The sequence below is a fragment of the Salmo trutta genome, chromosome 21 (assembly GCF_901001165.1).
Source record: "Salmo trutta chromosome 21, fSalTru1.1, whole genome shotgun sequence".
NCBI lineage: Eukaryota > Metazoa > Chordata > Actinopteri > Salmoniformes > Salmonidae > Salmo > Salmo trutta.
Window position 1 is genome coordinate 52,179,216 of NC_042977.1, and position 25,503 is coordinate 52,204,718.

The 25,503-nt window shown below is 41.9% G+C and overlaps 1 protein-coding gene and 1 long non-coding RNA gene across 5 annotated transcripts in view; both read right to left on the reverse strand.

Annotated features, from left to right (window-relative positions):
• LOC115157691 (V-type proton ATPase subunit H) overlaps positions 1 to 25,503 on the reverse strand; it is a 114,996-nt gene that overhangs the window by 71,099 nt on the left and 18,394 nt on the right. For all 4 annotated transcript variants that reach the window (XM_029706140.1, XM_029706138.1, XM_029706139.1 and 1 more), the window contains exons 4-6: positions 21,706 to 21,795; positions 12,825 to 12,938; positions 8,492 to 8,596 (exon numbers count right to left, since the gene is read on the reverse strand). In XM_029706140.1, the coding sequence (XP_029562000.1) occupies positions 8,492 to 8,596; positions 12,825 to 12,938; positions 21,706 to 21,795 (309 nt within the window). The remainder of the gene's footprint in view (positions 1 to 8,491; positions 8,597 to 12,824; positions 12,939 to 21,705; positions 21,796 to 25,503) is intronic.
• On the reverse strand, positions 7,031 to 8,476 carry LOC115157692 (uncharacterized). The gene is made up of 2 exons (XR_003868529.1): positions 7,288 to 8,476; positions 7,031 to 7,237 (listed from the first exon to the last, which is right to left on the reverse strand). It is a non-coding gene; the product is annotated as an uncharacterized LOC115157692 (long non-coding RNA).

A 25,503-nucleotide genomic window follows, 5' to 3' on the forward strand; every position in this document is an offset into this window, starting at 1 on the left:
AATATGTAAGTAAAGAAATAAAAACAACAGTAAAAAGGCAGTGAAAAATAACAGTAGCGAGGCTATATACAGACACCGGTTAGTCAGGCTGATTGAGGTAGTATGTACATGTAGACATGGTTAAAGTGACTATGCATATATGATGAACAGAGAGTAGCAGCAGCGTAAAAGAGGGTTGGGGGACACACAATGCAAATAGTCCGGGTTGCCATTTGATTACCTGTTCAGGAGTCTTATGGCTTGGGGGTAAAAACTGTCTGAAGCCTTTTTGTCCTAGACTTGGCACTCCGGTACCGCTTGCCATACGGTAGTAGAGAGAACAGTCTATGACTGGGGTGGCTGGGGTCTTTGACAATTTTAATGGCCTTCCTCTGACACCACCTGGTGTAGAGGTCCTGAATGGCAGGCAGCTTAGCCCCAGTGATGTACTGGCCCGTTCGCACTACCCTCTGTAGTGCCTTGCGGTTGGAGGCCGAGTAGTTGCCATACCAGGCAGTGATGCAACCAGTCAGGATTCTCTTGATGGTGCAGCTGTAGAACATTTTGAGGATCTGAGGACCTATGAAAAATCTTTTTAGTTTCATGAGGGGGAATAGGCTTTGTCGTGCCCTCTTCACGACTGTCTTGGTGTGTTTGGAACATTCTAGTTTGTTGGTGATGTGGACTCCAAGGAATTTTAAGCTCTCCACTATTGCCCCGTTGATGAGAATGGGGGCGTGCTCGGTCCTCCTTTTCCTGTAGTCCACAATCATCTCCTTAGTCTTGGTTACGTTGAGGGATAGGTTTTTACTTATGCATTCGTGGGAGAACAGGAGGGTACTGAGCACGCACACCTGAGGGGCTCCAGTGTTGAGGATCAGCGTGGCGGATGTGTTGTTACCTACCCTTACCACCTGGGGGCGGCCCTTCAGGTTGCAGAGGGAGGTGTTTAGTCCCAGGATCCTTAGCGACGAGCTTTGAGAGTACTATGGTGTTGAACACTGAGCTGTAGTCAATGAATAGCATTCTCACATAGCTGTTCCTCTTGCCCAGGTGGGAAAGGGCAGTGTGGAGTGCAATAGAGATTGCATCATCTGTGGATCTGTTTGGGCGGTATGCAAATTGGAGTGGGTCTAGGGTTTCTGGGATAATGGTGTTGATGTGAGCGATTACCAGCCTTTCAAAGCACTTCATGGCTACGGACGTCAGTGCTACGGGTCTGTAGTCATTTAGGCAGGTTGCTTTCGTGTTCTTGGGCACAGGGACTATAGTGGTCTGCTTGAAACTTGTTGGTATTACAGACTCAATCAGGGACATGTTGAAAATGTCAGTGAAGACACCTGCCAGTTGGTCAGCACATGCCTGGAGCACACGTCCTGGTAATCCATGTGGCTCCGCGGCCTTGTGAATGTTGACCTGTTTAAAGGTCTTACTCACGTCGGCTACGGAGAGCGTGATCACACAGTCGTCCGGAACAGCTGATGCTCTTATGCATGCCTCAGTGTTGCTTGCCTCGAAGCGAGCATAGAAGTGATTTAGCTCGTCTGGTAAGCTCATGTCACTGGGCAGCTCGCGGCTGTGCTTCCCTTTGTAGTCTGTAATAGTTTGCAAGCCCTGCCACATAAGACGAGCGTCAGAGCTGGTGTAGTATGATTCAATCTTAGTCCTGTATTGATGCTTTGCCTGTTTGATGGTTCGTCGGAGGGCATAGTGGGATTTCTTATAAGTTTCCGGGTTAGAGTCCGGCACCTTGAAAGCGGCAGCTCTACCATTTAGCTCAGTGCAAATGTTGCCTGTACTCCATGGCTTCTGGTTGGGGTATGTACGTACAGTCACTGTTCGGGACGACATCCTCGATGCACTTATTGATAAAGCTAGTGACTGATGTGGTGTACTCCTCAATGCCTTCGGAAGAATCCCGGAACATGTTCCAGTCTGTGATAGCAAAACAATCCTGTAGTTTAGCATCTTCTTCATCTGACCACTTTTTTATAGACCGAGTCACTGGTGCTTCCTGCTTTAATTTATGCTTGTAAGCAGGAGGATAGAATTGTGGTCCAATTTACCAAATGGAGGGCGAGGGAGAGCTTTGTACACGTCTCTGTGTGTGGAGTACAGGTGATCTAGAATTATTTTCCCTCTGGTTGCACATTTAACATGTTGATGGAAATTAGGTAGAACTGATTTAAGTTTCCCTGCATTTAAAGTCTCCGGCCACTAGGAGCACCACCTCTGGGTGAGTGGTTTCCTGTTTGCTTATTTCCTTATATAGCTGACTGAGTGCGGTCTGTGGTGGTAAATAAACAGCCACGAAAAGTATAGCTGAAAACTCTAGGCAAGTAGTGTGGTCTGCAATTTATCACAAGATACTCTACCTCAGGCGAGCAAAATATATAGACTTTCTTAGATTTCGTGCACCAGCTGTTTACAAATATGCACAGACCACCCCTCCCCCTCATCTTAACAGAGTGTGCTGTTCGATCTAGCCGGTGCAGCATATATCCCACTAGCTGAATATCCATGTCATCCTTCAACCAGGATTCCCTGAAACATAAGATATTACAGTTTTTGATGTCCCGTTGGTAGGATATTCGTGATCATACCTGGTCTAATTTATTGTCCAATGATTGCACGTTGGCGAGTAAAATTGACTGTAACGGCAGCTTCCCCACTCGCCTTCTGCAGATCCTTACGAGGCATCCTGCTCTGTGTCCTCTGTACCTGCGTGTCTTCCTCTTGCAAATAACTGGGATGTCGGCCTTGTCGGGTGCTTGGAGAATGTCCTGTGCGTCCTGCTTGTTGATTAAAAAATCTTTGTCTAATCCGAGGTGAGTGATCGCTGTTCAGATGTCCAGAAGCTCTTTTTTCCCGTAAGATATGGTTGCAGAAACATTATGTACAAAATCAGTTACAAATAACGTGAAAAAAACAAAATAGCAGAATTAGTTGGGCCTCCGTATAACTGCTGCCATTTCTTCCGGCGCTATTTTAGAACGTGCTACCATGGATGATCAGTCCTTGCATCCATAACTTGGTCTACGAATTTGAGTTATTACATTTCCCCAGCTCCATTCCATAACTTTTTACCAAAACAGTGTCGGGCATCACTTTATTGTTTGAACAGCAGATTTCCCCTTTAAGCAGCCTTCACCATGCTGTATCGACCAGAACTAGCCTAGCGGTAGGCAGCCTTCACCATGCTGCATCGACCAGAACTAACCTAGTGGTAGGCAGCCTTCACCATGCTGCATCGACCAGAACTAACCTAGCGGTAGGCAGCCTTCACCATGCTGCATCGACCAGAACTAGCCTAGCGGTAGGCAGCCTTCACCATGCTGCATCGACCAGAACTAACCTAGCGGTAGGCAGCCTTCACCATGCTGTATCGACCAGAACTAACCTAGCGGTAGGCAGCCTTCACCATGCTGTATCGACCAGAACTAACCAAGGCAGGCGTTAGATTACAAGCGTTTTGAAGTGTGGTCCTCAGTAGCTCAGTTGGTAGAACATGGCGCTTGCAACACCAGGATAGTGGGTTCGATTCCCTGGACCAGCCAGACGTAAAAAGTGTATGCAAGCATGACTAAGTCACTGTGGATAAAAGGGTGTGCTAAAAGACATATCACCAAGTGCAACACTAATAAAGACGGTTATGGGAAACAGCTCGGAGATTTAACGATGCTCCTACGAAGTTTCTAACGATTAACTTAGCCTTTCAGATGCTTTTAGGAAACCGGGCCCTGGACAGTGTGTCGCAATGAAAGCTAGAGAAGGTTACAAAAAAGGTTGGAGTCCCTGTTCCCGAGCTGTAATGTTTACTCAGACAGAGAAGACAAACTGACAGAAAAATCTAGCTAGATAACCAGTGAATACAGATTGAAAACATCTAGCTACAGTGGTTGCTCCACTAAAGGTTTTGTGATTATGCTGCGGTACTTAGAGGTAATTTGTGGATTAGTACGGTACCCTGCATCACCACTTCATTGCTCCAGACCACCACAAGGGGGAGTTAGAGCACTGATTATGCTTTTGGGTCCTACTGTGTCTCTGACAATGAATGGGCAACATAAACCTAAATAGAAACTGATAATTGTGCACAATTCAGTATTACTTACTAAAACTGTTACACTAAGGTTTTTATTATTTTATTTTGCTTTTACTGTAGTAGTGTAGCCCACTCCCGACCGGTCACGTTGTACAGCACCTGAGTGGCGCAACGGTCTAAGACACTCCATAGCAGTGCAAGCTGTGTTGCTACCTACAGATGCTGGTTCAATACCTGTGCCGGCCAAAACTTTTTAAAACGCTAATTTTACGCAATTTGAAGGAAAAAAAATCTGCAAAATATTATTATTTTGTTAACAAAGTGATTATTAATTTTGAATGATATAAAAGTCCCTTGGATATTCTCACAGATATATTATTAACCCTGGTATTAGCAGGACAATATATATTGGTCATGTTGGTCATGGCTCCCGAGTGGCTGGCAGTTCTCCAGCTGGATCTACTGAGATAGCACAATGGGATTTCAGTGCTCCAGCTGTATCCACTGAGATAGCACAATGGGATTTCAGTTCTCCAGCTGTATCCACTGAGATAGCACAATGGGATTTCAGTTCTCCAGCTGTATCCACTGAGATAGCACAATGGGATTGCCTTGCAGTTCTCCAGCTGTATCCACTGAAAGCGTGCAAGGTTCAAGGCACGAGGGCAGGGGGTACGGGATGGGCAGCAGAGCCACGCACAGAAGACAGACCTAGCCCATGAGGAAGGGAGATGGAGGGTGGGTGGACCCCCACCCCGCCACACTGGGTAGCACCTAGCAACACTTTAAGGGCCATTGCACTAATAATGGCACAGACTAGGGAAAGGTTCCCGCTGTTCTGTTCTTAGTGCGAGTCCACATGTTCAAACTAAAACAATGTAACTAATAATGGCATCTTTATGCTTTCATTAATAAAATAATGATACAAATATTCTTTCAAAATGCCGATGTTTATTTAGTTATGGATCTATAACAAATTACTATGGGAATAAATGTCACAATTACAGAAATATCCTCTATATGTAATTATTTGCGGAGAGTCACGTCATAACTATTTTAGCACCGTTTTGCGCTGCTCTGAGATAAGCATGGGGACTGGTCTTGATAAATCAATGAGATTTTTATTTTGACTGAATCTCCTTTTGGGTATTGGTTAGACTAGAATTAGGGTGTAGAAATGTTATGCTCTTAGTGTAACCTTTATTTATCTAGGCAAGTCAGTTAAGAACAAATTCTTATTTACAAGGACAGCCTATTCTTTCCTCCCTGTCGGGGAATTGAACCCCGGTCTCCCGCACGACAAGGGATTCTTTAGCTAAATAGCCCAGTACTGTACTCCTGACCCTTGTACAGCGCCATATTTTCCGTTCCATCCTAACACAAACCCAGAGGGTTTTTCGTGTTATAGAAACACGATAATATTAATCAAATTAATCACAAACTCTTTGTGGTTACAATAAAGAATGTAAATAAGATGCTGTGTTTATATTTACAGTAATGACGGAAAGCTGGCGGCATTTTGAAAACAGGTTTTCAAACACTTGTAGCCCGATTAGCAGGACAAAAGACTCTTTATAGCCCGGCTACTATAGGTGTGAACCTTCCCCTACCTGCAAAAAATGACATTGCGATCAAAGAGAACAGATAAAATGGACATGGTTTTCATCAAGCCAGCTTCTTTCTATGGTGCTACCCATTCCAGGGTTAGGACCACCACAAGAGGACTTTGAAAATGAGCCAGAGCTGAGACGATCACCAAAAGTAAAAGGTTCCAGGACATTTTCTCAACCAAAAAAATGTATATAGCATATCAATGTGTAGGCATACTGTGTAATAAAATCAATTAAATAAAGGTTAAATAAAAAGAATGCTTTATTATCCAAACGTAAAAGCATATACTGTACAGTACTGTATCTTTTCATCTTTATGCTTTCTTTAATAAAATAAGGATAAAAATACTCTTTCAAAATGCCGATGTTTATTTAGTTATGGAACCATAACGAATTACCATGGGAATAAATATCACTGAATCACAGAAATATTGGAACAAAGCTGTCTAATGAAGGTAAACAAATTGTTGCTTAGTGAAAAATACTCTTTCAAACACACATGGTCATGTTTTACAGTGCCATTGTGGCTATTAGCAGGTAGCTGGACAATAGACTTTCCTAGAAGGAGGGCAGGGAGAGAATTCTACCGTCAAATGTATTTCTTAGTTAGGTTGACCGTGATTGGTTGCAATTTCAGTTTAATCCACCAGAAAAGACAAAATAAATAATTCAACAAAAAGTATTATTAATCACATCCGACCGTGATGGGAAGTCCCATAGGGCGGCGCACAGTTGGCCCAGCGTTTCTCTCCCTCTAAAACCAGAAATAAATGCTTTGGCCTTTATTCAGATTACAATCGCTCACTTTCGTTTAAAAAAAAGAAAGAAATAAACCTCCAAAATGTAGTTATATATTATCAAGTTGATGGCACAGTCATATAGCCGGCACCTACATCAAGCTGAGTGACTCACTCATTCATGGCTTTGGATCAAAATAAATAAGTAGCAACATTCTGAGAGTCTTTAATAAATAAATGTTTTGGTTATCCTGACCTGGACACCATGTACAGTACTATAATAGCCCATTATGGGCTATTAGCAGGACAATGTACCTTTACCAACACCTCTGTATTTTGATACTTTGTGGATGGGGCCTCCCGAGTGGCGCAGTTGACTAAGACATTATTGGTAGGCCTACAGTATATCGAAAATATATGACGTGACTCTCCACCAATAATTACATATAGAGGATTGGAGGATTCTACATTAAAACCCGGCACGTGTATCAAACCTGTATCTGTAGGTTCGATAACGGCGTGTGTGTGGAAGTTCAGAGGGTTTATATACCTGGGAGCTGGGTCTGATATACATGTGGTTTAGTTCAGAGGGTTGGAGGGTTATATACCTGGGAGCTGGGTCTGATATACATGTGGTTTAGTTCAGAGGGTTATATACCTGGGAGCTGGGTCTGATATACATGTGGTTTAGTTCAGAGGGTTAGAGGGTTATATACCTGGGAGCTGGGTCTGATATGCATGTGGTTTAGTTCAGAGGGTTATATACCTGGGAGCTGGGTCTGATATACATGTGGTTTAGTTCAGAGGGTTATATACCTGGGAGCTGGGTCTGATATACATGTGGTTTAGTTCAGAGGGTTATATACCTGGGAGCTGGGTCTGATATACATGTGGTTTAGTTCAGAGGGTTATATACCTGGGAGCTGAGCTGGGTCTGATATACATGTGGTTTAGTTCAGAGGGTTGGAGGGTTATATACCTGGGAGCTGGGTCTGATATACATGTGGTTTTAGTTCAGAGGGTTATATACCTGGGAGCTGGGTCTGATATACATGTGGTTTTAGTTCAGAGGGTTGGAGGGTTATATACCTGGGAGCTGGGTCTGATATACATGTGGTTTAGTTCAGAGGGTTATATACCTGGGAGCTGGGTCTGATATACATGTGGTTTAGTTCAGAGGGTTATATACCTGGGAGCTGAGCTGGGTCTGATATACATGTGGTTTAGTTCAGAGGGTTAGAGGGTTATATACCTGGGAGCTGGGTCTGATATACATGTGGTTTTAGTTCAGAGGGTTATATACCTGGGAGTTGGGTCTGATATACATGTGGTTTAGTTCAGAGGGTTATATACCTGGGAGCTGGGTCTGATATACATGTGGTTTTAGTTCAGAGGGTTATATACCTGGGAGCTGGGTCTGATATACATGTGGTTTTAGTTCAGAGGGTTGGAGGGTTATATACCTGGGAGCTGGGTCTGATATACATGTGGTTTAGTTCAGAGGGTTATATACCTGGGAGCTGAGCTGGGTCTGATATACATGTGGTTTAGTTCAGAGGGTTATATACCTGGGAGCTGAGCTGGGTCTGATATACATGTGGTTTTTGTTCAGAGGGTTAGAGGGTTATATACCTGGGAGCTGGGTCTGATATACATGTGGTTTTAGTTCAGAGGGTTATATACCTGGGAGCTGAGCTGGGTCTGATATACATGTGGTTTTAGTTCAGAGGGTTATATACCTGGGAGCTGGGTCTGATATACATGTGGTTTTAGTTCAGAGGGTTGGAGGGTTATATACCTGGGAGCTGGGTCTGATATACATGTGGTTTTAGTTCAGGGGGTTTATATACCTGGGAGCTGGGTCTGATATACATGTGGTTTTAGTTCAGAGGGTTGGAGGGTTATATACCTGGGAGCTGGGTCTGATATACATGTGGTTTTAGTTCAGAGGGTTATATACCTGGGAGCTGGGTCTGATATACATGTGGTTTTAGTTCAGAGGGTTATATACATGGGAGCTGGGTCTGATATACATGTGGTTTTAGTACAGAGGGTTGGAGGGTTATATACCTGGGAGCTGGGTCTGATATACATGTGGTTTTGTTCAGAGGGTTATATACCTGGGAGCTGAGCTGGGTCTTGATCCAGTTGAAGTAGTAGTTGAGGTCACTTCCCTCCATCAGGTCACGACCCCAGGCTGCTAGCTTAGCAATGATCCTCGCCGCCTGGGAGAGAGGAGAGACTACAAGTCAGACCCTAAAGCCAAGCCTGAGCCTGCTCAATATTAAAGTGGAACTGACAGTTTTAGCAACTTGAAATCTTATAAACACTTCATATACACCCACAGGAAGAATTTTATAACTTATTTTTACATTTTCTGACAAGCGAGCACTTAGATATGGTCATTTTCACGTTTTCATAAATTCATAGAATGTTTGGGAATGACGTAGAGTAAGGCATTTGTGAAAATTCTATAGCGATATTGAGTGGGAAAGCAGCTGTGCATTTGGACAATTAATGGACACTGCAGTAAATAAAACCTAATAAAATCATCTGTCTTGTCCAGGACCAGAGTCTACGCAGACTGGTACGCCATAGCCAATCAGAGCTACAGCAGGCCTATATGCAGATAAGCCCTTTGCCACACAGGCCTCAAATCATTCACTTTGAACGGACTAGATCATTTTTTTATTACAGGAAGTTGCAACAGCGTGACTTTAGATTAGAACGCATTCACCAAAAGCAAAAAAATACACCTGAATGGATTACTGCAAATAAAAATATGAACTCAGCAAAAAAAGAAACGTCCTCTCACTGTCAAATGCGTTTATTTTCAGCAAACTTAACATGTGTAAATATTTGTATGAACATAAGATTCAACAACTGAGACATAAACTGAACAAGTTCCACAGACATGTGACTAACAGAAATGGAATAATGTGTCCCTAAACAAAGGGGAGGTCAAAATCAAAAGTAACAGTCAGTATCTGGTGTGGCCAGCTGCATTAAGTACTGCAGTGCATCTCCTCCTCATGGACTGCACCAGATTTGCCAGTTCTTGCTATGAGATGTTACCCCACTCTTCCACCAAGGCACCTGCAAGTTCCCAGACATTTCTGGGGGGAATGGCCCTAGCCCTCACCCTCCTATCCAACAGGTCACAGACTTGCTCAATGGGATTGAGATCTGGGCTCTTCGCTGGCCATGTCAGAACACTGACATTCCTGTCCTGCAAGAAATCACACACAGAAGGAGCAGTATGGCTGGTGGCATTGTCATGCTGGAGGGTCATGTCAGGATGAGCCTGCAGGAAGGGGACCACATGAGGGAGGAGGATGTCTTCCCTGTAACGCACAGCGTTGAGATTGCCTGCAATGACAAAAAGCTCAGTCCGATGATGCTGTGACACACCACCCCAGACCATGACGAACCCTCCACCTCAATACAGCACCAGAGTACAGGCCTCGGTGTAACGCTCATTCCTTCGATGATAACACCCCTCGTGAGACAAAACCGCGACTCGTCAGTGAAGAGCACTTTTTGCCAGTCTTGTCTGGTCCAGCGACGGTGGGTTTGTGCCCATAGGCGACATTGTTGCCGGTGATGTCCGGTGAGGACCTGCCTTACAACAGGCCTACAAGCCCTCAGTCCAGCCTCTCTCAGCCTATTGCGGACAGTCTGATCACTGATGGAGGGATTGTGCATTCCTGGTGTAACTCAGGCAGTTGTTGTTGCCATCCTGTACCTGTCCCGCAGGTGTGATGTTCTGATGTACCGATCCTGTACAGGTGTTGTTACACGCGGTCTGCCACTGCGAGGATGATCAGCTGTCCGTCCTGTCTCCCTGTAGTGCTGTCTTAGGCGTCTCACAGTACGGACATTGCAATTGATTGCCTTGGCCACATCTGCAGTCCTCATGCCTCCTTGCAACATGCCTAAGGCATGTTCACGCAGATGAGCAGGGACCCTGGGCATCTTTCTTTTGGTGTTTTTCCAGAGTCAGGACACTATAGAGGCCTTTCTACTAAGTTTTCATAACTGTGACCTTAATTGCCTACCGTCTGTAAGCTGTTAGTGTCTTAACGACCGTTCCACAGGTGCATGTTCATTAATTGTTTATGGTTCATTAAACAAGCATGGGAAACAGTGTTTAAACCCTTTACAATGAAGATCTGTGAAGTTTTGGATTTTTACGAATTATCTTTGAAAGACAGGGTCCTGAAAACTGAATGTTTTTTTGTTTTTTTGCTGAGTTTTGGGCAGAAATGCCTTCTGGAACATGTGAACTTTCATGTGTCTTAATATCAGAATTGTATGCCATCTGTAAATATGAGTAAAACATTTTAATTACGAGCCTAGTTGGCTTAGCTTAGGAAAAAGTGAGGAACCTTCTCACTAGCCATGATTGGCTGAGATAATGGATGGGCTGGACATGCTGAAACGAGTTTCGGATCGGTCTGCCATGTAGCACGCTTTGGTCTATAACATGAGCTGCTCAGTATGTGTAGATAATCCTTGCTACTGCAGCTTTTTTGACAGATATAACGTTAGCCATAGAGAACTGCAAAAGTTTTGCTACTGTTCTCAACAACATTGCTGCACTGAATTTAGCAGACCCTATCGACAAAGATCAGTGGGGAAAAAGTTGTGATGGACTACTTTCTGCACACAGTCAGCGTGAACCGGAGTGACTTGACACAACGAGCCAAACGAGCTGCACAAACAAAACGGAAAAGACACAGGACATCTTAGTTAAAGGGGTTCCAGTCTGGCGTGAAGAGTTCATCCATCTATATGAGTAAAAGTCTAACTACATTTACAGATATTTGTTTCAAATTTTGTCAAAGTCGTTTTCATTTTAAATTCAAGCATACTGCAAGCTAGCTAGTGAACGTGATGCGTGTATGATCTGTGTAGTAATATTATTGGTATCTCAGAAATCCATTTGAATTGCTACTTATAGCCTAAAGTTAGCAAGCTAGCTAGCATTGAACCTAGTTGGTTAGATTTAGCTCCCTACAGATTCCTACTACAGCATTTCATGCATGGTGGCTGACTGTGACAATCCATTTGTTTTGCTTGTGCATGGGTTGGGATTATGGTTCATTGTTTAGCTAGCTAGCTACATATATAAACAAAAAAAAAAGACTCCGCTTTGCCACGTGATTACATGACCCATCAAGTTAGCCAGGTGTGTCTGGAGGTTACTATGGCCATCTTGTATTTTATGTACATGTCTAGACAATAGTGACCCATCCACTTAGTTAGATGTAGCTTGGGGGGGTTATAGCCTCTCTGTCACATGACCCAGAAATGTAGTGTCTGGGTAAGCGTCATCTAATAATAACAATAAAATACTTATACAATATATTTATCTGGACACTCACTTTCTACTACACTACTCACTCTGTATAGCACATGGCCTCACATGTGAATCCTTAAAGAGATAGATGGGGCTAAGGATTAAGAGGGTGTGAATGATGCTGAATAGGTGTAGACAAAGAAGAGCTCTCCAGTAGGTGTACCAAAACATTCAAGGGACATTTTCTCAAAAGTGGGGTTACCTACTTTATCAACTTTCAAAGCAGAATTACATTCCTATTATGGTAGAGAAATTATTAAATTATCTGGCAACAGCTCTGGTGGACATTCCTGCAGTCAGCATGCCTATTGCACGCTCCCTCAAAACTTCAAAACTGTGGCATTGTGTTGTGTAACAAATTGCAAAATTTAGAGTGGCTTTTTATTGTCCCCAGCACAAGGTGCACCTGTGTAATGTTTCTCTTTTTATTTAACTAGGTAAGTCGGTATAGAACAAATTATTATTTACAATGACGATCTACCCCAGCCAACGCTGGGCCAATTGCGCGCTGCCCTATGGGACTCTCAATCACGGCTGGATATGATACAGCCTGGAATAGAACCAGGGACTGTAGTGACGCCTCTTGCACTGAGATGCAGTGCCTTAGACCGCTGTGCCACTCGGGAGCCCATGATGATCATGCTGTTTAATCATCTTCTTGATATGCCACCCCTGTCAGGTGGATGGATTATCTTGGCAAAAGGAGAAATACTCACTAACAGGGACGTAAACAAATTTGTGCACAACATTTGAGAGAAATAAGCTTTTTGTACATATGGAACATTTCTAGGATCTTTTATTTCAGCTCATGAAACATGAGATCAACACTTTACATGCTGTGTTTATATTTTTGTTCAGTATACTTTATACGAAAGGCCACACAAAAATGGAAATGTAATCTTCATGCAAATAACCTTCTGGTCATTCTGAAAACATCATAAGAAATATGCCTTTGAATAGTCCATCTTTTCCTCCTCTTCAACTTTTCTTAATCTCTCCCTCAGGACACTTCCTTTCACCATCTCCTCCCATATCCCACCTCCCTCCCTCGGTGATAGCTGTAGGCTAGTGGGTGGCGTAGTGATACTAACCATGTGGACGGTAAACAGGTCCTGGCGGTTGAGCATGGGAAGAAAGTAGGACCAGGCAGTGCTCTTTGTCTTCTTGGCGTAGTCAAAGAAGATGGTCACCCTCTGGTGGTTCTCCTACAGAAACACAACAGAACCCTGTTTTAACATCTAGTGGTTCTAAAGGAACACAAGAAATCGGTTTTCTCTTCTAGTGTAGGGATATTAAACTCTTAACCTGCGAGGTCCAGAGCCTGCTGGTTTTCTGTTCTACCTGACAATGAATTGCACACCTGGTGTCCCACTTCTAAATCAGTCCCTGATTAGAGGGGAACAATGAAAAAATGCAGTGGAACTGATTTCGAAGTCCAGAGTTGAGTTTGAAGTTTCTAGTAGTTCTGAAGGAACAGAAGAGAACCCTGTTTTAACCTCTAGTGGTTCTCATACAGAAACACTAGAACCCGGTTTTAAACTCAGTTTTTCACAATTCCTGACATTTAATCCTAGTAAAAATTCCCTGTCTTAGGTCAGTTAGGATCACCACTTTATTTTAAGAATGTGAAATGTCAGAATAATAGTCGAGAGATTTATTTCAGCTTTTAGTTCTTTCATCACATTCCCAGTGGGTCAGAAGTTTACATACACTCAATTAGTATTTGGTAGCATTGCCTTTAAATTGTTTAACTTGGGTCAAACGTTTTGGGTAGCCTTCCACAATAAGTTGGGTGAATTTTGGCCCATTCCTCCTGACAGAGCTGGTGTAACGGGGTCAGGTTTGTAGGACTCCTTCCTTGCACACGCTTTTTCAGTTCTGCCCACAAATGTTCTATAGGATTGAGGTCAGGGCTTTGTGATGGCCGCTCCAACTTTGTTGTCCTTAAGCCATTTTGACAACTTTGGAAGTATGCTTGGGGTCATTGTCCATTTGGAAGACCCATTTGTGACCAATATTGCTTCAATATATCTACATAATTGTTGTTCCTCATGAAGCCATCTATTTTGTGAAGTGCACCAGTCCCTCCTGCAGCAAAGCACCCCCACAACATGATGCTGCCACCCCCGTGCTTCACGGTTGGGATGGTGTTCTTCGACTTGCAAGCTTCCCCCTTTTTCCTCCAAACATAACGATGGTCATTATGGCCAAACAGTTCTATTTTTGTTTCATCAGACCAGAGGACATTTCTCCAAAAAGTACGATCTTTGTCCCCATGTAGTCTGGCTTTTTTTTTTTTTTTTTTTTTTTTTAAATGGTGTTTTTGGAGCAGTGGCTTCTTCCTTGCTGAGCGGCCTTTCAGGTTATGTCGATATAAGACCAGTTCTACTGTGGATATAGTTTACGTTTGTACCTGTGTCCTCCATCTTCACAAGGTCCTTCGCTGTTGTTCTGGGATTGATTTGCACTTTTTACACCAAAGTACGTTCATTTCAAGGAGACAGAACGCATCTCCTTCCTGAGCGGTCTGACGGCTGCGGGGTCCCATGGTGTTTATACTTGCTTACTATCGTTTGTACGTGGTACCTTCAGGCGTTTGGAAATTGCTCCCAAGGATGAACCAGACTTGTGGAGGTCTACAATTATTTTTCCTGAGATCTTGGCTAATTTCTTTTGATTTTCCCATGATGTCATGCAAAAAGGCACTGAGTTTGAAGGTAGGCCTTGAAATTCATCCACAGGTACACCTCCAATTGACTCAAATTATCAGAAGCTTCTAAAGCCATGACATAATTTTCTGGACTTTTCCAAGCTGTTTAAAGGCACAGTCAACTTAGTGTATGTAAACTTCTGACCCACTGGAATTGTGATACAGTGAATTATAAGTGAAGTAATCTGTCTGTAAACAATTGTTGGAAAAATTACTTGTCTCATGCACAAAGTAGATGTCCTAACCAACTTGCCAAAACTATAGTTTGTTAACAAGAAATTTGTGGAGTGGTTGAAAAATGAGTTTTAATGACTCCAACCTAAGTGTATGTAAACTGTCAAACAAGTTGCAATGATTAAAGTTTATTGTGCACTCCTCCAAAAAATTACATGGCTTTTTTTCAGTAATAGCTGGATATTGAACAGTGCAGTTAGACTAACACTAATTTAACTTAACCTGTTATGGCTAGGGGGCAGTATTTTCACGGCCGGATTAAAAAACGTACCCGATTTAATCTGATTATTACTCCTGCCCAGAAACTAGAATATGCATATAATTATTAGCTTTGGATAGAAAACACTCAAAAGTTTCTAAAACTGTTTGAATGGTGTCTGTGAGTATAACAGAACTCATTTGGCAGGCCAAAACCTGAGAAGATTCCATGCAGGAAGTGCCCTGTCTGACAATTTCTTGGCCTTCTTGATTATCTCTATCCATTACAGGGGATCTCTGCTGTTACGTGACACTTCCTACGGCTCCCATGGGCTCTCAGAAGGCGGCAAAAAGCTGAATCATGGCTTTGCAGGCTCTGGCTGAAAAAAAATAGCGCGTTTGGATAGTGGCTGGTCACAGTACTGTGAGACTCAGGCTCGTGAACGAGTGGACTCCATGTTTTATCATTGAACGAAAACCACCACTCCTGGTCGGAATATTATCGCTTTTTTAACGAGAAAAATTGCATAAAAATTGATTTTAAACAGCGGTTGACATGCTTCGAAGTACGGTAATGGAATATTTAGAATTTTTTTGTCACGAAATGCGTCATGCGCGGGACCCTTATTTACACTTCGGATAGTGTCTTGAACGCACGAACAAAACGCCGCTATTTGGATATAACAATGGATTATTTTGAACCAAACCAACATTTGTTATTGAAGTAGCAGTCCTGGGAGTGCATTCTGACGAAGAACACCAGAGGTAATTAAACTTTTCTAATAGTAAATCGGAGTTTGGTCAGGGCTAAACTTGGTGGGTGTCTAAATAGCTAGCCGTGATGGCTGGGCTATCTACTCAGAATATTGCAAAATGTGCTTTCACCGAAAAGCTATTTTAAAATCGGACACCTCGATTGCACAAAGGAGTTCTGTATCTATAATTCTTAAAATAATTGTTATGTTTTTTGTGAACGTTTATCGTGAGTAATTTAGTAAATTCACCGGAAGTGTTCGGTGGGAATGCTAGTTCTGAACGTCACATGCTAATGTAAAAAGCTGGTTTTTGATATAAATATGAACTTGATTGAACAAAACATGCATGTATTGTATAACATAATGTCCTAGGGTTGTCATCTGATGAAGATCATCAAAGGTTAGTGCTGCATTTAGCTGTGGTTTTGTTTTTTGTGACATTATATGCTAGCTTGAAAAATGGGTGTCTGATTATTTCTGGCTGGGTACTCTGCTGACATAATCTAATGTTTTGCTTTCGCTGTAAAGCCTTTTTGAAATCGGACAGTGTGGTTAGATAAAGGAGAGTCTTGTCTTTAAAATGCTGTAAAATAGTCATATGTTTGAAAAATTGAAGTTTTTGTATTTTTGAGGAATTTGTAATTCGCGCCACCCCTATCATTGGATATTGGAGCAGGTGTTCCGCTAGCGGAACGTCTAGATTTAAGGTATAGGGGGCAGTATTTTAATTTTTGGATGAAAAGCGTGCCCAGAGTAAACTGCCTAATACTCGGGCCCAGAGTCAAATATTTGCATATTATTAGTAGATTTGGATAGAAAACACTCTGAAGTTTCTAAAACTGTTTGAATGATGTCTGTGAGTATAACAGAACTCATATGGCAGGCAAAAACCTGAGAAAAATCCAACCAGGAAGTGGGAAATCTGAGAATTGTAGTAGTTCTTTTGAATCCCTATCGAAACTACAGTGTCTGTGGGGTCACGTTGCACTTCCTAAGGCTTCCATTGGCTGTCAACAGCCTTTAGAAACGTGTTTCATCCTTCTCCTGTTACTGGGCAGAAAATAGGAGCTCAGTCAATGAGTGGACTGCCTGGGACCAGTGAGTTGTTTACTGCTCCTTCTTTTTCCTCTAATGATTACGCTATTGTCCTGTTGGAATATTATTGACGTTTTATGTTAAAAAGACCCTAAGGATTGATTGAAAACAACGTTTGACATGTTTCTACGAACGGCAATGGAACTATTTGACTTTTCGTGTCTGGATTTACGCTCGCGCGTTATGCCTTTGGATAGTGATCTGAACGCATGAACAAAACGGAGGTATTTGGACATAAATATGGAGTATTTCGAACAAAAATAAAATTTCTTGTGGAAGTAGGAGTCCTGGGAGTGCATTCTGACGAAGATCAGCAAAGGTAAGAGAATATTTATAATACTAATTCTGAGTTTAGTTGACCCCAGAACTTGGTGGGTATCTGTATAGCTTGCTTTGATACTCAGAATATTGAAAAATGTGCTTTCTCCGTCAAGCTATTTTAAAATCTGACACAGCGGTTGCATTAAGGAGAAGTATATCTATAATTCTTTCAATAACTGTTGTAAATTTTATCAACGTTTATGATGAGTATTTTTGTAAATTGATGTGCTCATTCACCGGAGGTTTTGGTGGGAATACATTTTCTGAACACCACGCGCCAATGTAAAATGGGTTTTTTGGATATAAATATGAACTTTATCGAGCAAAACATACATGTATTCTGTAACATGAAGTCCTATGAGTGCCATCTGATGAAGATCAAAGGTTAGTGAATATTTTAGCTGTATTTTTGGTTTTTGTGATGCATGTCCTTGCTTGGAAAATGGCTGTGTGGTTTTTCTTGTGAAGTTTATGTCCTAACATAATCTAATTTTATGCTTTCGCCGTAAAGCCTTTTTGAAATCGGACAATGTGGTTAGATTAACGAGAAGTTTAATCTTTAAAATGGTGTAAAATAGTTGATTGTTTGAGAAAATGAAATTGAGATTCTTGCCGTTTTGTATTTCGCGCCATGCTATTTCACTGGCTGTTGAATAGTGTGTCCCGCAGGTGGGACGCTAGCATCCCACGTAGCCCATAGAAGTTAAGATTTCTTACTTAAGACATGTCTTTGTTCTGGAAAGTTTGCTGTTACTTACAACGTCATGCTAATCACATTAGCGCACGTTAGCTCAACCGTCACGGTATAGGGACACCGATCCTGTAGAGGTGAACTTAAGGCTAGGGGGCAGTATTCGGAAGTTTGGATGACTAAGGTGCCCAAAGTAAACTGCCTGTTACTCAGGCCCAGACGCTAGGATATACATATGCATAGTAGTATTGGATAGAAAACACTAAAGTTTCTAAAACTGTTCAAATAATGTCTGTGAGTATAACAGAACTGATTTGGCAGGCGAAACCCCGAGGACAATCCTCATTGGACTTTTCAATGCGTTTCTATGGGAAAGTCTAATAATTATGACCCAGATTGCAGTTCCTATGGCTTCCACTAGATGTCAACAGTCTTTAGAAATAGTTTCATGCTTGTTTTTTGAAAAATGAAGAAGTATTCGTATTCTTTCGAAGTATCCCTCAGAAGGACTCTAGTCTTTTGGCGCGCATGAATGAGTGCGTGCTCCTCGTTCTTTTTCTCCGGTATTGAACACCGTATATTACGTCTTAAATTTGATCGATTATTTACATATTAGGGTACCTGAGTTTGGATTAGAAACGTTGTTTGAATTGTTTGGACGAACTTTACAGGTAACTTTTTAGACATGTTGGGCGAGTTGGAACAGGTAGATTTCTGAATCAAACGCGCCAAATAAATGGATATTTTTGGGATATAAAAGGACTTTATCGAACAAAACGACCATTCATTGTGTAACTGGGACCCTTTGGATTGCAAAAAGATGAAGATCTTCAAAAAGTAAGTGATTTATTTTATCGCTATTTTTAAGTTGTGACATCTGTGCAGGTTATGAATTCATGTTAATGCAGAAAGTGGGTGAGGCGCTGTCCTCAGACGATCAAATGCTATGCTTTCGCCGTAAAGCCTATTGTAAATCGGACAAAGCGGTTCGATTACCAAGATTCTAAGCTAAAGAATGGTGTATAACACTTGTATTTTTATGAATGTTTAATATTACTACTTTTGTTTTTTGAATTTTGCGCTCTGCAATTTCACCGGATGTTGTCGAGGTGGGATGCTAGCGTCCCAATGAGCCGAAAGAAGTTAAATGTATTTGGCTAAGGTGCATGTAAACTTCCAACTTCAACTGTAGATGTGTGAAAGTTAGTGTATAAGCTAATGATCCATCATGTATGACATTCCTGGGAGTGTGTAAACTTAAATGTTTTATTACCGTAGCACTTTTGTATTTTCTCTATAGTTATGTACTTGAAAATGTATCAATTGACCAATTCGGCACATTTGGGCAGACTTAATATAAAATATTGTCCAGTACTGCCATGCTTCACTGGATCAATCTGAAAGTTTACACACACACACACACACACACACACACACACACACACACACACAACCACCTAGTGGCCAAAATCAAAATTGCAATATTATATTATGGCCTTTCTCTTGCATTTCAAAGATAATGGAACCAAAAAAATGTAAACGCATGTTTTACAAGATCTAATGTGGTATATTCTCCTACATTAGTTTCACATTTCCACAAACTTCAAAGTGTTTCCTTTCAAATGGTAACAAGCATATGCTTATCCTTGCTCAGGTCCTGAGCTTTAGGTAGTTAGATTTGGGTATGTCATTTTAGGAGGGGAAAAAAGGGTCAGATCCTTAAAATGTTAACCTCTAGTGGTTCTACTGTCACGCTGGTATAAAAGATTTGAGACAGGAGAGAGAATACACAAGTTTTAATTTATTTGACCTTTATTTAACTAGGCAAGTCAGTTAAGAACAAATTCTTATTTACAACTGCCTTGTTCAGAGGCAGAACAACAGATTTTTACCTTGACAGCTTGGGGATTGCATCTAGCAACCTTTCGGTTACTGGCCCAAAGCTCTAACCACTAGGCTACCTGCTACCCCAAATACAACCAAAACAAACACATATACAAAAACACCGGGCTGTACCCAAACAAAAGAGTGAGGATAAACCTGGTTGAACGACTCGGGACTTTACCCGTAATACACAATATATATAGCACGCAGCATAACAGCTGCACCAACGCATAGGTACTCACACCACCAACGGACATGGGAACAATAATGGACAGCCCAATGGAAACCAAAGGGCACACTTATACAAGTACTAATCAGTGGGAATAGGGGACAGGTGTGCGTAATGAAAGTTCCAGAGGGATCCGTGACACCTACATTGAAATCCCCAGACAAAAGTCAATAAGTGAACTTAACTAACAGTAATAACTGTCCAGAGAGATTCAGGGAGGAAGAACAGTAAAAGTTAATAAGTGAACTTATAGAAGGTTATATGCTAATGTTGAGTACCAGACAAAAGTTTGGACACTCATTGAAGGGTTTTTCTTTATTTGTAGTATTTTCTACATTGTAGAATAGTGAAGACATCAAAACTATGAAATAACACAAATGGAATCATGTAGTAACCAAAAAAGTGTTAAACAATTCAAAACATTTGAGATTCTTCAAAGTAGCCACCCTTTGCCTTCATGACAGTTTTGCACAGGCTTGGCATTCTCTCAACCAGCTTCATGAGGTACTCACCTGGAATGCATTTCAATTATCAGCTGTGGCTTGTTAAAAGTTGATTTGTGCAATTTCTTTCCTTCTTAATGCGTTTCAGCCAATCAGTCGTGTTGTGACAAGGTATGGGTGGTATACAGCAGACAGCCCTATTTGATGAAAGACTAAGTCCATATTACAGCAAAAACAGCTCAAATAAGCAAAGAGAAACTTTAAGACATGAAGGTCATTCAATGCGGAAAATTAAGAACTTTGAACGTTTCTTCAAGTGCAGTCGCAAAAACTATGATGAAACTGGCTCTCATGAGGACCGACACAGGAAAGGAAGACCCAGAGTTACCTCTGCTGCAGAGTATAAATTCATTAGAGTTAACTGCCTCAAATATGCTTCACCGTTCATGTAACAGACACATCAACTGTTCAGAGGAGACTGCGTAAATCAGGCCTTCATGGTCGAATTCCTGCAAAGAAACCACTACTAAAGGACACCAATAAGAAGACTTGTTTGGGCCAAGAAAAACGAGCAATGGACATTAGAGCGGTGGAAATCTGTCCCTTGGTCTGACAAGTCCAAATTTGAGATTTTTGGTTCCAACCGCCGTGTCTTTGTGAGACGCAGAGTAGATGAACGGATGATCTTCACATGTGTGGTTCCCACCGTGAAGCATGGAGGAGGATGAGGTGTGATGGTGCTTTGCTAGTGATACTGTCAGTGACTTATTTAGAATTCAAGGCACACTTAACCAGCATGGTTACCACAGCATTCTGCAGCGATACGCCATCCCATCTGGTATGAGCTTATTGGGACCATCATTTGTTTTTCAACAGGACAATGACCCAACACACCTCCAGGCTGTGTAAGGGCTATTTGACCAAGAAGGAGAGTGATGGAGTGGTGCATCAGATGACCTTGCCTCCACAATCACCTGACCTCAACCCAACTGAGATGGTTTGGGATGAGTTGGAACGTAGAGTGAAGGAAAAGCAGCCAACAAGTGCTCAGCATATGTGGGAACTCCTTCAAGACTGTTGGAAAAGCATTCCTCATGAAGCTGGTTAAGAGAATGCCAAGAGTGTGCAAGCTGTCATCAAGGCAAAGGGTGGCTACTTTTAGAACTTCAAATCTTAAATATATTTGGATTTGTTTCACACTTTTTTGGTTACTGAATGATTCCATGTGTGTTATTTCATAGTTTTGATGTCTTCACTATTATTCTACAATGTAGAAAATACTAAAAAGAAAGCAAAACCCTTGAATGAGTAGGTGTGTCCAAACCTTTGAGTGGTACTGTATATTTGCATCTCATTTGTCCAAATGTAAGCGTGTATAAGTGTGTGCATGTGTGTCTGTAAGCAGGTGTTACCTGCAGGGTATCATCAATTAGGGTGAGGATGTACTGGACAGTCTGCTCCTTAGAGATGTGAGCCATCAGGTTCAGGAACGTCCTGGCACACTGGAGAAGGAAGATAATATACCCATTACTATGACATCCTGAAGACAAACTCATCTGAAAATCATCTTGGAGGAAACAGTGAGCTCCAACAGTATTGGGATAGTGAGACATGTTTTGTTGTTTTGGCTCTGTACTCCAGCACTTTGATAAACCCATGTTAACCTCTCACCATTACAATAACAGGGGAGGTTAGCATTTTATATCATACCCCCAAGACATGCTAACCTCTCACCATTACAATAACAGGGGAGGTTAGCATTTTATATCATACCCCCAAGACATGCTAACCTCTCACCATTACAATAACAGGGGAGGTTAGCATTTTATATCATACCCCCAAGACATGCTAACCTCTCACCATTACAATAACAGGGGAGGTTAGCATTTTATATCATACCCCCAAGACATGCTAACCTCTCACCATTACTATACCAGGGGAGGTTAGCATTTTATATCATACCCCCAAGACATGCTAACCTCTCACCATTACTATACCAGGGGAGGTTAGCATTTTATATCATACCCCCAAGACATGCTAACCTCTCACCATTACAATAACAGGGGAGGTTAGCATTTTATATCATACCCCCAAGACATGCTAACCTCTCACCATTACAATAACAGAGGTTGTTAGCATTTTGGGGGGGGTATGATATTTGTGCGTCTAACTCACTCATCATTATTCACGATTCATTCAGGATTATCCGTAATAAATGGTAGCATCCACATTAATGTAGAAAAGTTTAGAAACATATTATATTCTTATTTACAATAAAATTGACTCCAAAAATGTAAAAACTTAATTTCTACTGGGAACAAAAACTGTTAAATAGAAAATGTGCCTACTCTGATCTTGGCACGTGTGCCAACAGCAGGCAGATACAGTGGGGGTAGGCGGTGCTGGTACGCTAGTCTACATGACATTGTTATTATATCAACATTTGCACATTAAGAAGTTTCCACCGCCATTTCTCGCATTATTAATTTTACAGACACAAAAAGATCCCAGCATGTTGAACGAACAAATTCTTTGTCGACATTAAAACAATTGTACCGACACGTCTGTTTCCATCACAGCTGCCATGATTTTTAATATGATATGACTTCACTCACATAACAACTGTTCACGGTAATGTGGTTATTGACTCGATGTTGTGTATATACTTCTGGCAGAATTCAGTTTTTCCTCCAGGTTTTCTGCAATGTTGCAAACTAGCAACAACAACAACTCTGCAAAATGTGTCCTACGCAAGGCCGCCCCGCCCATTAGGAAGGATAACGCAGCCGCATAGGGCGGCACATTGAGCAGAAGCTAAACTGACAAAGACGCACCTCCGACCACACATAACACCTCACATAATTCTGCCCCAAAAACAATAAACTTCTCACCCAGTAGCATATGGACTATTAAGGTGAGCACTGATGCCACCCCATGATAAGCAGTGCCCACTTTGCCAAAGGCCTCAAAACATTTACAGTGGGGCAAAAAAGTATTTAGTCAGCCACCAATTGTGCAAGTTCTCGCATTGAAAAAGATGAGGCCTGTAATTTTCATCATAGGTTCACTTCAACTATGACAGACAAAATGAGAAGAAAAAAATCCAGAAAATCACATTGTAGGATTTGTTATGAATTTATTTGCAAATTATGGTGGAAAATAAAGTATTTGGTCAATAACAAAAGTTTCTCAATACTTTGTTATATACCCTTTGTTGGCAATGACACAGGTCAAACGTTTTCTGTAAGTCTTCACAAGGTTTTCACACACTGTTGCTGGTATTTTGGCCCATTCCTCCATGCAGATCTCCTCTAGAGCAGTGATGTTTTGGGGCTGTCGCTGGGCAACACGGACTTTCAACTCCCTCCAAAGATTTTCTATGGGGTTGAGATCTGGAGACTGGCATGGCCACTCCAGGACCTTGAAATGCTTCTTACGAAGCCACTGCTTCGTTGCCCGGCGGTGTGTTTGGGATCATTGTCATGCTGAAAGACCCAGCCACGTTTCATCTTCAATGCCCTTGCTGATGGAAGGAGGTTTTCACTCAAAATCTCACGATACATGGCCCCATTCATTCTTTCCTTTACACGGATCAGTCGTCCTGGTCCCTTTGCAGAAAAACAGCCACAAAGCATGATGTTTCCACCCCCATGCTTCACAGTAGGTATGGTGTTCTTTGGATGCAACTCAGCATTCTTTGTCCTCCAAACACGACGAGTTGAGTTTTTACCAAAAAGTTATATTTTGGTTTCATCTGACCATATGACATTCTCCCAATCCTCTTCTGGATCATCCAAATGCTCTCTAGCAAACTTCAACCGGGCCTGGACATGTACTGGCTTAAGCAGGGGGACACGTCTGGCACTGCAGGATTTGAGTCCCTGGCGGCGTAGTGTGTTACTGATGGTAGGCTTTGTTACTTTGGTCCCAGCTCTCTGCAGGTCATTCACTAGGTCCCCCGTGTGGTTCTGGTATTTTTGCTCACCGTTCTTGTGATCATTTTGACCCCACAGGGTGAGATCTTGCGTGGAGCCCCAGATCGAGGGAGATTATCAGTGGTCTTGTATGTCTTCCATTTCCTAATAATTGCTCCCACAGTTGATTTCTTCAAACCAAGCTGCTTACCTATTGCAGATTCAGTCTTCCCAGCCTGGTGCAGGTCTACAATTTTGTTTCTGGTGTCCTTTGACAGCTCTTTGGTCTTGGCCATAGTGGAGTTTGGAGTGTGACTGTTTGAGGTTGTGGACAGGTGTCTTTTATACTGATAACAAGTTCAAACAGGTGCCATTAATACAGGTAACGAGTGGAGGACAGAGGAGCCTCTTAAAGAAGAAGATACAGGTCTGTGAGAGCCAGAAATCTTGCTTGTTTGTAGGTGACCAAATACTTATTTTCCACCATAATTTGCAAATAAATTCATTAAAAATCCTACAATGTGATTTTCTGGATTTTTTTTCTCCTTTTGTCTGTCATAGTTGACGTGTACCTATGATGGAAATTACAGGCCTCTCATCTTTTTAAGTGGGAGAACTTGCACAATTAGTGGCTGACTAAATACTTTTTTGTCCCACTGTATCTTGTATCCTTCCATGGTGCTGTTGGAGAGACGCATCACTGCGGCGCTCCACCAATGCTCGGTCAAAGTAATCGAAAGTAATTAATGTAGCCTTAAGAGTACCACAGTATGATTCATAATACCCATTAAACCTAGCGGTCAAACAGGGAAATGGTTCCAATTGTTTATCCACCATTCATTTTAGAACACATTTTTAGAAACACTTAAAATAAGGGCTGTGTATTGTGCAGAGTTTCTATGTCCAGTGTCTGTGTTCTTTTGCCCATCTTCATATTTTATTTTTTGCCAGTCTGAGACACGAGAAGGCCAGCATCCCGGAGTCGCCTCTTCACTGTTGACGATGAGACTGGCGTTTTGCAGTTACTATTTAATGAAGCTGCCAGTTGAGGTCTTGTGAGGAGTCTTTCTAAAACTAGACACTAATGTACTTGTCCTCTTGCTCAGTTGTGCACCGGGGCCTCCCACTCTTTCTATTCTGGTTAGAGCCAGTTTGCGCTGTTCTGTGAAGGGAGTAGTACACAGCGTGGTACGAGATCTTCAGTTTCTTGGCAATTTCTCGCATGGAATAGCCTTCATTTCTCAGAACAAGAATAGACTGACAAGTCTTCAAGCTGCATACTGAACCCTATTCCAA